The sequence below is a fragment of the Oncorhynchus clarkii genome, chromosome 23 (genome assembly GCF_045791955.1).
Source record: "Oncorhynchus clarkii lewisi isolate Uvic-CL-2024 chromosome 23, UVic_Ocla_1.0, whole genome shotgun sequence".
Lineage (NCBI taxonomy): Eukaryota > Metazoa > Chordata > Actinopteri > Salmoniformes > Salmonidae > Oncorhynchus > Oncorhynchus clarkii.
In genome coordinates, this window is record NC_092169.1 from 7,153,124 (window position 1) to 7,170,140 (window position 17,017).

Below are 17,017 nucleotides of genomic sequence, written 5' to 3' on the forward strand. Positions count from 1 at the left end.
GGCATTTCACTGTACTTGTGCATGTGACATTGAGTACGGTTAAATGCACACTAATGCTATTTTTGTGGATAGTAAGATAAATATAATAGTTCGATAAAAATGTTTACATGCTTTGCAAGAAAAACAATTGGTCTGTCATGTAGCATGCTGTTCAGTATGTGTTGACAGTCCTTTCTACCGCTCCATTTTTGAAAGATCTAACGTTAGCCATCGAGAACTACAAAAGTTTTGCTACTTTTCTCAATATTGTTGCCCTGAATTTAGCCGGCGCTATCGACAGATCAAGTAGAAAAAGTCATGGGATACTTTCTGCACACATTCCACGGTCAGTGTGAACCGAAGTGACAAACAAGATGTAGCTACAAAGTTAAATGGTTCCAGTATGCCGTGAAGCGTTCATCCATGTACAGTTGAAGTCGGAAGTTTACATACACCTTGGCCAAACATTTAAACTCAGTTTTTCACACTTCCTGACATTAAATCCTAATAAAAATTCCCTGTTTTAGGTCAGTTAGGATCACCACTTTATTTTAAGAATGTGAAATGTCAGAATAATAGTAGAGTGATTTATTTCAGCTTTTATTTATTTCATCACATTCCCAGTGGGTCAGAAGGTTACATACACTCAATTAGTATTTGGTAGCATTGCCTTTAAATTGTTTAACTTGGGTCAAACATTTCATGTAGCCTTCCACAAGCTTCCAGTCCAAAGCTTCCAAAGTCAAGCTATTGGAGTGGCCATCACAAAGCCCTGACCTCAATCCGAAGAACATTTGTTCTTTTTCACAATAAGTAGGGTGAATTTTGGCCCATTCCTCCTGACAGAGCTAGTGTAACTGAGTCAGGTTTGTAGGCCTCCTTGCTCGCATGCACTTTTTCAGGTCTGCCCACAAATGTTCTATCGGATTGAGGTCAGGGCTTTGTGATGGCCACTCCAATAGCTTGACTTTGTTGTCCTTAAGCCATTTTGCCACAATTTTGGAAGTATGCTTGGTGTCATTGTCCATTTGGAAGACCCATTTGCGACCAAGCTTTAACTTCCTGACTGATGTCTTGAGATTTTGCTTCAATATATCCACATAAATCCCCTCCTCATGATGCTATCTATTTTGTGAAGTGCACCAGTCCCTCCTGCAGCAAAGCACCCCCGCAACATGAGATGCTCCCATCCCTGTGCTACACGGTTGGGATGGTGTTCTTAGGCTTGCAAGCCTCCCCCTTTTTCCTCCAAACATAATGATGGTCATTATGGCCAAACAGTTATATTGTTGATTCATCAGACCAGAGGACATTTCTCCAAAAAGTACAATCTTTGTCTCCATGTGCAGTTGCAAACCGTAGTCTGGCTTTTTTATGGCGGTTTCGGAGCAGTGGCTTCTTCCTTGCTGAGCGGTCTTTCAGGTTGTGGATATAGGACTCGTTTTACTGTGGATATAGATACTTTTGTACCTTTCCTCCAGCATCTTCACAAGGTCCTTTTGCTGTTGTTCTGGAATTGATTTGCACTTTTCGCATCAACTCTAGGAGACAGAATGCGTCTCCTTCCTAAGCGGTATGACGGCTGCGTGGTCCCATAGTGTTTATACTTGCATACTGTTTGTACAGATGAACGTGGTACCTTAAGGCATTTGGAAATTGCTCCCAAGGATGAACCAGACTTGTGGAGGTCTACAGTTTTTTTCTGAGGTCTTGGGTGATTTCTTTTGATTTTCCCATGATGTCAAGCAAAGAGGCACTGAGTTTGTAGGCAGGCCTTGAAATACATCCACAGGTACACCTCCAATTGACTCAAATGATGTCATTTAGCTTATCAGAAGCTTCTAAAGCCATGACATAATTTTCTGGAATTTTCCAAGCTGATTAAAGGCACAGTCAACTAAGTGTATGTAAACTTCTGACCTACTGGAATTGTGATAGTGAATAAGTGAAATAATCTCTCTGTAAACAATTGTTGGAAAAATGACTTGTGTCATGCACAAAGTGGATGTCCTAACCAACTTGTAAAAACTATAGTTTGTAAACAAGAAATTTGTGGAGTGGTTGAAAAACAAGTTTTAATGACTCCAACCTAAGTGTATGTAAACTTCCGAGTCTAGCTACATTGAGAAGTTTCTAATTTTGTCAGAAAGTTAAAGCGTACTGTAGTTAGCTAGCAAATGTTGGCTCGCTAGCTAAAGTCATGTGTATGATCTATGTAGTAATATTATTAGAATCAGAAATCCATTTGCATTGCTAGTTATAGCCTAATGTTAGCTAGCTAACATTGAACCCAGTTTGTTAGCTTTAGCTACCTGCAGATTCGTACTTCAGCTATGACAATGTTTGTATTGGTAATAGTATGAGTTGGGATTATGCCGGTTCATTGTTTAGCCAGCTAGCTACATGTCTAAACAAGAGACTCCACTTCGGCCAGATTATTACATGACCCATCAAATTCGCCAGGTATGATTACGGCCATCTATTGTATTTCATGAACACATGTCTAGACAACAGTGACCCATCCATTTAGCTAGATGTAGCTGGGGCGTGGTTATATCATTTCCTTCACATGACCCATCAATTTAGACAAGTGTGTCGATTAAGCATCATCTAATAATGATAAAATATTTATTAAATATTTTTATCTGGACACTTTATGTTTTTGATATTGCTACTATGCAAGTAACCACTTCACTGTAACGTTTACACCTTTATCCTATGCATGTAACAAATATTTTATTTGATATAGCGTGTATTTACCACATGGCCTCACATGTGAATCCTTAAAGAGATGGGTTTAAGAGGGTGTGAACGATGCTGAATGGGTGTAGACAAATAAGAGCTCTCCAGTAGGTGTACCAGAATATTCAAGGGCCATTTTCTCAAAAGTATGGTTACAAGTTGATCAACTTTCAAAGAAAAATTACTTTCCCATTGTTTCTCAACTACAGTGTATGATACTGTCTATTTTTATGTAAAAAAGACCATTTCAAATTCTACTACATAAGACCAAATTGAGCCGGTCGGTCACATATGAAGTTTGTATGTGATTACTACTTCTACTACACATACTTTTCAGTTGTTTACGAATTCACTAAACTCACATTAAAAAGGAGGGAGGCTCACTGGGCTGGTGCTAGCACATGCTCTGATCAAATACACAGCTGGAACGCTGATCAAGGTGTATGGATCTCCTAATAATTTGAAAGATTGCTGAGAAAACCAGGTGTTTTAATCAGCGTATGCTTACTTCGATTTTGACCTTACGCCGATTAAGTAGAGTAAGGTGTTTACACGACTATTCCATAATCTGCCTACTGCCATAATCTATTTAATATTGATATATTAGTGTGCATGTAAACATACTCAGTAAAACTTCAAATATTTGTTGGTTATGGAAGTGATGCCCAGAGGAGCCTCGTCCTTCATAATCCGTGTTGAACTTCGTAATGGCATTGTTCAAAACAATTGGCACGTAGCGAAAACATTTTCTTTTAATCGAGTCTTAGGGAGTGAAATTAGGGGAGAAAAAAATAATCAAATGGATTTTACACTTGAGGAAAAACATTTAAATTGAAGAGACTTGGTCATAGCACAACACTTTGGTTTCGATTGATTTCTTTAATCATACTGACTTCAAGTCCTTTGTTTGCTGATGTATTGATTACCCAGTAGGCTCTGAACTCCGTAGCTCTTGATCTCAACCAGAAAATCTCACCCAGAGAAGGGAACAGAGAGAGGGGTGCTTCGAGTTTTGCTGACATCATTGCTTTCAATAGCAGTTCCAGACTAAGAAAGTCTCGGAAAGTATTCAGAATCCTTCCCTTTTTCCACATTTTGTTACGTTAAAGCCTTACTCTAAAATGGATAGAATAAATGTTTACCTCAATCTAAACAAAACACCACAATGACAAAGCAAAAACAGTTTAAAAATGAGGATAAATGTGCAAAAATGTATAAAGAAAAATACCTTATTTACCAGTATTCAGACCCTTTGCTATGAGACTTGAAATTGAGCTCAGGTGCATCCTGTTTCCATTGATCATCCTTGAGATGTTTCTATAACTTGGAGTCCACCTTTGGTAAATTCAATTAATTGGACATGATTTGGAAAGGCACACAACTGTCTATATAAAAGGTCCCACAGTTGACAGTGCATGTCAGAGCAAAAACCTTGCCATGAGGTCAAAAGGAATTGTCCGTAGAGCTCCGGGACAGGATTGAGTCGAGAAACAGATCTGGGTAACAAACATTTCTGCAGCCTTAAATGTCCCCAAGAACATTGTGGCCTCCATCATTCTTAAATGGAAGAAGTCTGGAACAACCAACTCTTCCTAGAGCTGGCCGCCCAGCCAACCTGAGCAATCAGGGGAGAAGGGCCTTGGTCAGGGTGGTGACCAAGAACCCGATGGTCACTGACTGAGCTCTCGAGTTCCTCTGTGGAGATGGGAGAACCTTCCAAAAGGACAACCATCTCTGCAGCACTCCACCAATCAGGCCTTTATGGTAGAGTGGCCAGACGGAAGCCACCCCTCAGTAAAAGGCACAGGACAGCCCGCTTGGAGTTTGCCAAAAGGCACCTTAAGGTCTCTCAGTCCATGAGAATTTACTGGTCTGATGAAACCAAGATTGAACTCTTTGGCCTGAATGCCAAGCGTCACATCTGGAGGAAACATGGCACCATCCCTACGGTGAAGCATGGTGGTGGCAGCATCATGCTGTGGGGATGTTTTTCAGCGGCATGGACTGGGACACTAGTCAGGATCGAGAGAAAGATAAGTTATTTTTTATTGAACCTTTATTTAACTACGCAAGTCGGTTAAGAACAAATTATTATTTACAATGACCTATCCCGGCCAAACCCTAACGATGCTGGGCCAATTGTGCGCCGCCCTATGGGACTCCCAATCACGGCCAGTTGTGATACAGCCTGGAATCAAATTGGGGTCTATAGTGACGCCTCTAGCACTGAGATTCAGTGCCTTAGACCTTTATGCAATTCGATAGCCCAAGATTAACGGAGCAAAGTACAGAGAGATCCTTGATGAAAACCTGCTGCAGAGTGCTCAGAACCTCAGACTGGGGAGAAGGTTCACCTTCCAACAGGACAACGACCCTAAGCACACAGCCAAGACAATGCAGGAGTGGCTTCGGGACAAGTCTCTGAATGTCCTAGAGTGGCCCAGCCAAAGCCCGGACTTGAACCCGATCGAACTTCTCTGGAGAGACCTGAAAATAGCTGTTCAGTGAAACTCCCCATCCAACCTGACAGAGCTTAAGAGGATCTGCAGAGAAATATGGGGGAAACTCCCCAAATACAGGTCTGCCAACCTTGTAGCGTCATACCCAAGAAGACTTGAGGCTGTAATCACTGCCAAAGGTGCGTCATCAAAGTACTGAGTAAAGGGTCTGAATAATTATGTAAATGTTTATTTTGAATATATTTGCACATTTGTTGCTTTTTTATTATGGGGTAGTATGTGTGTAGAATGATCAGAGAAACATTTAAAAAAAAATCCATTTTAGAGTAAGGCTGTAATGTAACAAAATGTGGAAAAAGTCTAGATGTCTGAATACTTTCCGAATGCACTGTATTGTACACACATGGGCAATCAATGCTATGATGTACAACACTCAAACACACACACAAGCTGTGATAAAGTGGGCAGGCAAACCTCAGCTTTAAAAAAAAAAAAATATATCCTCTTTCGATTCTCTTTGATTTTCTCTTTGCCTCATCCTCTCGGACGCCAGGGTCAGACAAAACATGTGAAGAGCTCCGCAGCCTTTTTTAAAAATCACCCAGGCGACCGCTCTCTCCCCATTTCTCCCCTCTCCCACATCCAAGAGTGTCACTACGGAGTGCAAAACACATTCAAGCTCCAACAATGCCACTGTGACAAGTGGAATACGTTTTATATACAAGCCTCAATCATTTCCACTAAACGATCAGCGCTGTACTTACATCTGCAAACTTGTGGTTTCTGAAATGGGACTTATTGCACTTCAACAGCTGCACGGCCAAATTGCAATCTTGCCGATAGCGCTCCTGTCAGGGAGAAGAATCAACAAGGCCATTTCTCACACAACACTCACACTTTATCCGCAGAACGGTGTGTTTGATCTGCTCAATGTCGTAATCTTGCCACACACTGTGGTCCTACATTATACACAACTTAATATCTGGTATGTGATAACTCAAAGAGGGACAGTGAGATAACACCCACGTTCAACTCCTCCAGCTTGTCGATGGTGTTCTTGGCGTCCAGGAGTTTGTTGGTGAGCTCCACTATCTCCTGGTCCATTGTCTTCTTGTCCCTCTCCACTTTACGGAGCTGCAGAAAGAGAATAGGGAGAGGAGAATAATGTTAGCCGTGCTAACATGCTAGCGGTGCACTAGCTGCTGGACTCTCTGTCTGAGTAAGTACACCAGAGGCGGCTGGTGGGAGGAGCTATAGGAGGACGGGCTCATTGTAATGGAATAAATGGAACGGTATCAAAACAGACCAAACGCATGGGAACCACACGCTTGACTCGGTTCGATTTGATTCCATTTCGGCCATTACAATGACGCCGTCCTTTTATGGCTCCACCCACCGGCCTCCTCTGAAGTACACGAGGAGTGATTTCCTCATTGATTAAAGTTAAAGCATGTCTCCTCCTTCATCCTCTCCGCTAGCTGACACAGCAGCACAGAGATAGAGGCTGCTGCTTTTGTTCTCCACTCAGCTCAGCAGTGTGGTTCGAGAACAAAAAACACACAGGCGCAGGACGTGTCCTATATAAACAGATCGATAGCACATTATGAAGTAACACAGTGTGAACTCAAATGACTCTGGGTCTGAGTCTGTGCCGAGTCCCCCTAATATATAGTTACTCCCTCTCCTACTCACCCATGCAATATGTTAGGGGAAAAACAACCGATAACTTCAAAAAAACACCTGGGAAGGTGACATGTCAATTGTATTTTTTAGAGGGCTAGTGAATCGCTTCAGTTATCATACAGTTAGGTGAGTGATTGGTAGATTACGCAAGGGCCATGACAGGCAACAATTGATCAAATACTCTGTAGCTTCAAATCAGGATTTAAGGGATTCTCTAATATAAAAAGATGTCTCTGATTTCAGAGGTACCACAGGAAAAGCCTGTGGTCCTGAGTAGCTGTAGTGACTATCCTTTAAGGAAGATTTAGCCTACAAATTGTGCTTGGTACAGTAGGGACCTCACACTATATGTGCAATACACCTGTCAAGTTGAGTTAACAACAGAAGATTTCCCCATTTCAAACCGCCGGTTTTCTCTGGGCTTCTGAACATTCTCTCGCAGCAAATGATCCCCAAACCCGAGCTGGAGAACTTCCAAACCAATTAAGAGTGCGGATCCAGATTCTGTGACCCCTGCACGTGTAGCGCGTTTGTGCTTGTAAGCGAGAGCAGGTCCAGATTGTTCAAGAATTGGAATACATTAATATTCACTGCAGGTTTATTAGAGCCTCCAGCGAGCCCACTGCGAGTGGCTTGGACCTGCACCGACACCCTGTAAACCCACCAGCCGAGCGCCACCCTGATAAGGCTTGCTGTTCTGTTCGGGGGGCACTACCTGCAGCTTATATCTGACATATTGTACATTTACTGGATGTTAACTGAAGCCGGCACGGAGCTCTGTCCGGTTGTTTCAGATCCAAATCCTCACCAAGGGACAGGGTATAGTCACTAACATTAAATCACACCTGCTTGAAGAGAGGATAGAGAATCAGTGAGAAAGGGAGTTACTGTGAGACATTTACACAGAATGAGACCCAGACTGTAGCTCCTGCTCCATTGCTTGCCATGTCAAAAATGAACCAATTATCTGTACGGTATATTCTCAACTGGAGAGTCTGAGGAGAAAAATAAATAAATAAAAGCACACAGAAAGAAGCCAGTCAGCGCCTCATTGTGATGCAGAGACGCAGCTCAACTGGGCAAAGACACGGCCATAAAACACCTTAGTGATCTCTACTACAGCACTTGTGCAGCAGCGCATAACAAGCCTACGGTAACTCAAAAAGGGGATATATAGAGAGGTGGGGGACTTGAGACTAGAAAAGTAAAGTTTCAGCCACTAGGCACACCTAGAGAAACACATTATTTCCCCCCAACCTCAACCCCCATAGCAGCGCTACAGACAGGATGATCTACTGGGGGACATCTAGAGCAGTTTGCAAGGACAAGACAGGAGGATGGAGAGACTTCTTATTCAGAAACAACAAGCAGAGCAGTAATGAAAATGACAACAGTAATAAATGATCGGAGGGGGGTGATGGGGGAGGTAGTCGGGAGAGAAAAATAATGATAACGCAACTGCGTAGACCCAGGTTTGACTGATTGCAGCCTGATGATGAGACAGCCCGTCACGAATCGGCAGCATGAGGAGAGAGAGGAAGAGAATGAGAGAAAGACAGAAAAAAAAACAAGACAGACTGCTGGTGAGAACGAAGACAACAAGACAGAACATTTTGGTCTCTTCTTTTACACGAGATCGCCAGTGCTTCATCGCCTAATAAGGTTTCTGATTGCAAACTCCTCTACCGCAACACGTCAAAATTTGTTGAAATAAGGCATGCAATTTAGGGCCTCAACTGTTCGACAGTGGTCCGTTCACAAGCCTATTCCCAAACACACTATCAATAGACCTCTAAAAAGAACTGCGAAATATCATCAATTCAGGCTCCACACAAAAATAATGATTTTAAGCCTGCAATACAAAACAGACATTCTTTCAATTGCCCATCCCCTGGCTAAAGGCCACCTTTGACCGAGTGAGTGTGGGGACAGAGCATGTTTTGGGCAGAGTAATCCTCTGGCCGGTGAAAAGAGATCCCCCCCCCCCCCCCACACGTCCCATCCACAAAGCTCTGACCAGCCCATTCATCCTCTATCATCTATTTTGCTAAATTTACCTCTTCTACACTGACAGCAGGGCTGGACTAAAATCATACAGTAAAATATTGGTAGATAATACAACAGTAAATAGGCCTATGTGGTGTGAATCCATTCTGGGAGGGCTAGCCTCTGGTTAACGGGCAGTCAAGGGAAACTGCTTGTAGTTGTACTCAGATCACATGCCATGCAGAGAGTTGGCAGTTTCACAGCAACATAGTTGGTCTTTCCCTAGTAACACAGTGCAGCTTGACTTTGATTGTCACACAGCTATCAGAGGGGACAGCGGACTATATGACAGTCACCAGCAAAGGATCACAGCTATATACACTCCGATGCCAGTTTATTAGGTACACCCATCTAGTACCGGGTCGAACCCTCCTTTGCCTCCAGAACAGCCTGAATTCTTCAGGTATGGAAATGTTGCTCAATTGGTATGAAAGGACCTAGGAAAACATTCCCCACACCATTACGCCACTGATACCAGCCTGTACCGTTGACATCAGGCTGGATGGGGCCATAAACTCATGCCACTTCGCCAAATTCTGATTTTGTCACCAGCATGACGCAACAGGAACCGGGATTTGTCGGACGAGACAATGTTTTTCCACTCCTCAATTGTCCAGTGTTGGTGATCGCGTGCCCACTGGAGTAGCTTCTTCTTGCTGCAATAGCTCATCTGTGACAAGTTGTGCGTTCTGAGATGCCGTTTCACACTGTTGTACTGTGCCGTTATATGACTATTTGTGGCCTGCCTGTCAGCTTGCCATTCTCCTTCGACCTCTCATCAACAAGCTATTTTCGCCCACAGGACTGACGCTGACTGGATGTTTGTCATACCATTCTCAGTAAAGACTAGACACTGTCGTTCATGAAAAGCCCAGGAGACCGGTCTGCCTGCTTTATACAGCAAGCCACGGCCATGTGACTCACTGCCTGTAGGAGCAAACTATGTTCGTGAACGGGGTGGTGTACATAATAAACTGGCCACTACTTAGTGTATATACAGGATATACCTAGTCATTCAAGGGTTTTTCTTTATTTTAGCTATTTTCTACATTGTGGAATAATAGAGAAGATATCAAAACTATGAAACAACACATATGGAATCAAGTAGTAACCAAAAATGTGTTTTAAAAAATCTAAGCATATTTTAGAGACTCTTCCAAGTAGCCACTCTTTGCCTTGATGACAGCTTTGCACACTCTTGGCATTTTCTCAACCAGCTTCATGAGGAATGATTTCCCAACAGTCTTGAAGGAGTTCCCACATATGCTGAGTACTTGTTGGCCGCTTTTCCTTCACTCTGCAGTCCAACTCATTCCAAACCATCTCAATTGGATTGAGGTCGGGTGATTGTGGAGGCCAGGTCATCTGATGCAGCACTCCATCACTCTCCTTGGTCAAATATCCCTTACACAGCCTGGAGGTGTGTTGGGTCATTGTCCTGGTTTAAGTCAAAACTGTAACTAGGCCACTCAGGAACATTTAGTGTCGTCTTGGTAAGCTACTTCAGTGTCTAGTGTAGTTGGAAAGTATTCAGACCCCTTGACTTTTTCCACATTACAGCCTTATTCTAAAATCGATTACATCGTTTTCCCCCAACATCAATCTACACACAATACCCTATAATGCCAGAGCAAAAACAGGTTGACATTTTTGCAAATGTATTAAAAAAAATACAAAGCTGAAATATCACATTTTACATAAGTATTCAGACCCTTCCGTCATAAAGGCCTGATTGGTGGAGTGCTGCAGAGGTGATTGTCCTTCTGGAAGGTTCTCCCATCTCCACAGAGGAACCATCGGGTTCTTGGTCACCTCCCTGACAAAGACCCTTCTCCCCGATTGCTCAGTTTGGCCAGCTCTAGGAAGAGTCTTGGTGGTTCCAAACTTCTCCCATGTAAGAATGATGGAGGCCACCGTGTTCTTGGGGACCTTCCATCCTGCAGAAATGTTTTGGTACCCTTCCCCAGATCTGTGCCTCGACACAATCCAGTCTCAGAGCTCTACGGACAATTCCTTCCACCTTATGGCTTGGTTTTTGCTCTGATATGCACTGTCAACTGTGTGACCTTATATAGACAGATGTGTGCCTTTCCAAATCATGTTCAATCAATTGAATTTACCACAAGTGTACTCCAAGTTGTAGAAACATCTCAAGGATGATCAATAGAAACAGGATGCACCTGAGCTGAATTTCGAGTCTCATAGCAAAGGGTCTGAATACTTACGCTTAATTATTATTATTTTTTCTTCAAAAATTTCAAAAAAAATACTCTCCACTTTTCACACTACTGTGTGTAGACTGATGAGTAAAAAAATACATTTTATCCATTGTAGAATAAGGTTGTAACGTAACAAAATGTGGGAAAAATCAAGGGGTCTGAATACTTTCCGAATGCACTGTAATGTTGATTCAGGCACAGAAAAAAAGTTGATCTATATAGTGCAAATGAATGGGCGAAGTCAGTGAAGTTCAATCTACTGCGTCTCCGCATGGCAGTCCTGGAGGAAGTGCGCGGCTGCGCACAAGCCGAAGCTTAGATTACATTAAGGCTTTCCATAACAAGCTTTTAGTTCTTTCATCACATTCCCAGTGGGTCAGAAGTTTACATACACTCAATTATTATTTGGTAGCATTGCCTTTTAATTGTTTAATTTGGGTCAAACGTTTCAGGTAGCCTTCCACAATAAGTTGGGTGAATTTTGGCCCATTCATCCTGACAGAGCTGGTGTAACCGAGTCAGGTTTGTAGGCCTTCTTGCTCGCACACACCTTTTCACTTCTTCCCACACATTTTCTATGGGATTGAGGTCAGGGCTTTGTGATGGCCACTCCAATACCTTGACTTTGTTGTCCTTAAGCCATTTTGCCACAACTTTGGAAGTGTGCTTGGGGTCATTGTCCATTAGGAAGACCCATTTGCGACCAAGCTATAGCTGATGTCTTGAGATGTTGCTTCAATATATACACATACTTTTCCTACCTCATGATGCCATCTATTTTGTGAAGTGCACCAGTCCCTCCTGCAGGAAAGCATCCCCACAACATGATGCTGCCATGGTGTTTATACTTGCACTCTATTGTTTGTACAGATGAATGTGGTACCTTCAGGCATTTGGAAATTGCTCCCAAGGATAAACCAGACTTGTGGAGGTCTTGGCTGATTTCTTTTGATTTTCCCATGATGTCAAGCAAAGAGGCACTGTGTTTGAAGGTCGGCTTTGAAATACATCCACATGTACACCTCCAATTGACTCAAATGATGTCAATTAGCCTATCGGAAGCTTCTAAAGCCATGATATCATTTTCTGGAATTTTCCAAGCTGTTTGAAGGAACAGTCAACTTAGTGTATGTAAACTTCTGACCCAATGGAATTGTGATACAGTGAATTATAAGTGAAATAATCTGTCTGTAAACAATTGTTGGAAAAAGGACATGTGTCATGCAAAGTAGATGTCCTAACCAACTTGCCAAAACTATAGTTTGTTAACAAGAAATTTGTGAAGTGGTTGAAAAACGAGTTTGAATGACTCCAACCTAAGTGTATGTAAACTTCCGACTTCAACTGTGTCAGTCTGTGCTAGGGGGCACGTTTTCTTTGACAATGTGATTGGAAAGAATGGACATAAAGTATGCACACAAATACCACCCAACCACACACACACACACACACAAATACTCTCCCCCCACCCCTCCCAATTAACATTGTTAGTATTATTCTGTTGATTTCCTTGACCTGATTTTTTATTTTCAATTGTTAATGACTAGTTCTATTGTAACATTGTGCTTTGGCAATACGTATCAGTATGTCATCCCAATAAAGCACATTTCAATTGAATTGAGAGGCTAATCAAACAACCATCAGACATTTGGGGACAGCAGCGCACATCTAACATCGACACATACTTTATGTCCTGATATTTAATACATGATTGATGTTAGTGGAGAAACAATGATGATGTGAATACATGATTGTTATGTAGGTTTGCGAGTCATATTGTGAATCTCCCGATAAACCTATAACAAGCATCATACATAGTTAACCATGTTTAAAGGGACTCTCTGGGATTTGATATTGTGGGAAGATGTACAACTGTCCCTCTTTTTGCACATAAATTCCATAGTTTGGAGCGTGCGCGCACAGGTTTTCCCTGGTGTGCTGCAACGGGGAATAGCAGAGTTGTGGACCTTCCCATTTCCCAAGGGGTCTGGCAGAGACATGCGTGATAGAATGATTTGGCAATTAAGTCAATTCCCTCCGTGCTAATCCCTTGCAGCACTCTGTACCACAGAATCTTCCAAAAACAAATCCTGCAACATAAATGGCTGACAGGTGTGGGATAATGGCATGAGAGTGCACTTTAGAAGATACACATACACAGCTGTATGGGAAAGACTCTTCCCCAATACAGAATAGATCCACTGACCTGGTATACTGGGAAACTGAGTGACATAGAAACCTGCAATTGGAAGTTGCAGTGTTTGCAATTCCATAATACGTTTGACCAGGGTAAGGTCAAAAGGAAAATTAATATTTTGAGAAATGGAGTGAATGTTAATTTGAGATTAAATAATTAAAAGGACAATCAACAGTTTAAACAATTACAAAGCCATTTCCCTGCCCCTGTTCGGGACAAAGCTGAGGGATGGGGCTGGAGAAATGTACCCACTCAAATTCATAGACCGAGCTATGGATGGAAGGACTGACCATCCATGATATCAAAAATATAGTTTAACCATGTTTTTCAGACCAAACGGTTTGTTTACAAACATTGGAGTAATGCAAACATATAGTTGGGGTTCTGATGTGGTAGGACAGTTGAACTAAGCTAATGAGGCATTTCTAAGTCATATTCTTAAAGAATCAATGGATACATATCATTAATTCCTATGTGCATAAATGGATGTGGAGACTACATATCACTCATTCAAACATTTAAAAAATATTATGTAGCAACTGCAGATGTAACTTTATGGTACAAGTTGTGCATCAAGGTTTCCTTTCAAAAGTAGTCACCAGAAGTACATGCAATGTGGTATTGACCAATGAGAACCTATATATAAACAGGTCAGAGGACAGTTGAAAAGAGGTGAAAGGTTACCAGGGCATGAAGCTTCTCCTCCAGGTCTTGGTTGGCCCGCTGGGAGGCAGTGTAGCTGTTCTGCAGTCTGTGGAGAAGAGCAGAAAACAGAATGTGTCTCAGTTAATAGTGTGCAGTGCCTACAGATAGAAAGGTTAAAATCGGAAAATCCACAGATGGTATGCTGCTGACTGATATGAGCCCACTGGTACGGAACTTAGCACTGCGGTACTCTTCAAACACTTCAACTTTATAAAAAATAAATATTAAAAAAATAAAAAGTATGCAATCAACTCCCATCATAGTTCAGATGATGCGTTGTCTAATAAATCAAAAGAGACTGGCCATAGAGACCACAGTTATTGTTGCAATAAGGCACCAGAAAATGGGCACGTCCTGAAGTACGCATACTGTTCTTTTGGCAGTCACATATCCGTACATTTAGTTTGGTTTATTTCCATTCAACAGCAGAGCGGTATGAATTTTCTCAGAGCACTTAATGACGCCGTCAGAGTTTTTCCAACAGGTTAGATATTCGGCACAAATTACGAGAGATGGGAGGAAAGGGGAGAGAGGAGTCTGAACTAAACCCATTTCAATAGGGCCAAGGGCAATTACTTTCCCACTGTATCCACTGCCTCCTAAATTTGCTAGATAAATTCCACTCTAAAATGAGAGGTTGTGGATTTTATGCGAATGCAATTATGATGCAGAAGAAATTCAAAGCGCTATAATGGCAACGCAACAATTCTACACATAGTTTTGCTTTTAATGGATGAGATGGGCCCTGCAGTCATGTACTGTACAGGTATTGATGTTCATGTTCTCTAGAAATAGCTTACAACCCCTGATTAGGATAATGGTGGTGCACAATCGCCATCAGTCACGCTCACAATGTGTAATGGTGGGCAACAGTAAAGAGGTTTGGGAATCAGGAAGTTCAGGGCACTAAAGCACACTGCTTTCAGTGAGTGTGACTCATGAGAAATTACGTGCACGTCAACTCCATGTGAGACTTTTTGAACAAAGAAACACCCCCCAAAAATGTTAGAAAATCAGTATTTGAAAGGTGTAATGAATCTTTCACAGATTGACGTTTATCGTCTCTTATCTTTCCCTGTAAGTAGAGCTGAGTGGTTTCCGCTAGTTGGGCCAGCTGCAAAGTCAAAATTGGCTACGGGTTAGGTATTATGGTTAGCAGTGTGGTTAAGGTTATGTTTCAAATCAGATTCTATGACTTTGTGGCTGTGCCAGCTAGTGACCCTCCTGCAGAGCTGCCACCAGGGAAAGTTTCACGACAATAAATACCAACCTGCGAATCTGTCAATACAGTAATTGTAGTAATTTTGCCTTTGTTAACCTTTGTATGGTTCAAACCCCATCTCACAGAACCCCCGGAGCATATGATTCAGGACTATGACTGAAAATCCAACATCTGAAATCCAATAGAAGTGTCAAAAAAAAAAACACACCGATGATGCTCACAAAGCACTCTGCCCGTCACCCTTCCCATTGAGAACAGATTACAAGGCCACAGTCTAGCAGCTTGTGATCCTTTCCCCGGTAGTGAGGTCTGCACCGTGCACCAGGGCCATCCTCTCTAGCCTGTTAGTCTCATCTCCTCTCTCTGCCCTGAGCCATACTGTGTGCTCATTTGACCATGCAGATGTGGACATGTTACAACAACTGCCTCTCCCGGGCCAACTGGCCAAGTGATTGATTCATCGATCAAACAATATTGCATAAGGACACACACACTGGTGTAACCTTGCCCTGATTACAAGCCTAATGCAATGACACTAAAGCTATTGTAGTGTCCAGTATGTATGAGCGCTACCGTTGCGTATCAATTGGATTCATACTCCAAAAACACCTGGCGTTGACTGACATATTTCCCCCTCAATAACACCAGCATTTCTTATTACCCTCTGGCACATCCTTCTCATTCCTCACTAATTAAAAAGTGTTCACTGCAAATCACCACCGATGATTTTCGCTCTCTTTGTCCCAATCAAAAATTCATAAACACATTTGAGCAAAGCTCACTGATTCCCACCGAGACCACAGTGGTAAACTCCCGCTGTATTTCAGTGTTCAGAGGATAGTGATTCATTTTATTTTTGAGCTGATGATATTCAGAAAATAGGCAGAGCAATTAAAGCCACTTGATAGATCCACCAAGAAGTCGAATTGAATAGTCTGGCTGCCGTAAACAAATTAAATCAAGTCCTCAGAGAGTAATTCACATGTGAAGGCTGCTCCTGGGTTGGGTAAAATTGTAGTCGTAAATACAACAATTGGCTTCTCATTCCCAGAGCCTTTTTTCCATGCAGAGTGATCTCTAAAAGCATCCGTGTGCTGCTCGGTGATAATCAGATAGGACATAAGAGTGGAGCATACTCATTAAACAACGGTAATCCAATTCAACCATTTCCTTTGCTGAGGCTGCATTGAAATGTGTGATCACCTAGTGTGGACACACAGATGGACCAGCGCATCCCGCATAGGCATGTAGCCTCATGCTCCGATTTATGATGGAAACACTGCAGGGATAATTGAAAGTGACTGGCTGCTCTGACCAAAAAACAGGAAGAGACGCCTCTTGATTGGAGATAAACTGGGATGATTGCTTTTGAATTACACACACACCCACACACACACACACACACACACACACAGGGGATTTAAAATAAGCAGCCTAAGTTTTTTCCTGGAATCTTGACTTAAACATGTGCATTTTTTACATTACTGCACCCCAGAGCAAAACCATTTCTATGTGCATATGAACAGTAAATGACAAAGCTGTTTTTCCATATACTTGTTGACCGCAAAATAAAAACAAAATGGCACATTTACATATAAAGAAAGATATGGGAAATGTATTGGAAAATATTTCAAATGGAGGCAACATATTTTACGATTTAAAAAGACATCTTGTGCATAAGAAACAGAATGGCAAACATTATCACCCGACACCAAATCGGGAAATGGTTTTCCTTCCAAGTTCTGTTAACCAGCATTAGCTGCAG

The 17,017-nt window shown here is 42.1% G+C and overlaps 1 protein-coding gene across 3 annotated transcripts in view; it reads right to left on the minus strand.

The window, feature by feature from the left end:
- LOC139381397 (tight junction-associated protein 1-like) overlaps window positions 1–17,017 on the minus strand; it is a 127,284-nt gene that overhangs the window by 11,891 nt on the left and 98,376 nt on the right. For 2 of the 3 annotated variants that reach the window (XM_071124896.1, XM_071124897.1), the window contains 4 exons: window positions 14,010–14,076; window positions 8,323–8,352; window positions 6,207–6,314; window positions 5,945–6,028 (listed from right to left, as the gene is read on the minus strand). In XM_071124896.1, the coding sequence (XP_070980997.1) occupies window positions 5,945–6,028; window positions 6,207–6,314; window positions 8,323–8,352; window positions 14,010–14,076 (289 nt within the window). The remainder of the gene's footprint in view (window positions 1–5,944; window positions 6,029–6,206; window positions 6,315–8,322; window positions 8,353–14,009; window positions 14,077–17,017) is intronic. The other variant, XM_071124898.1, reaches the window with a different exon arrangement.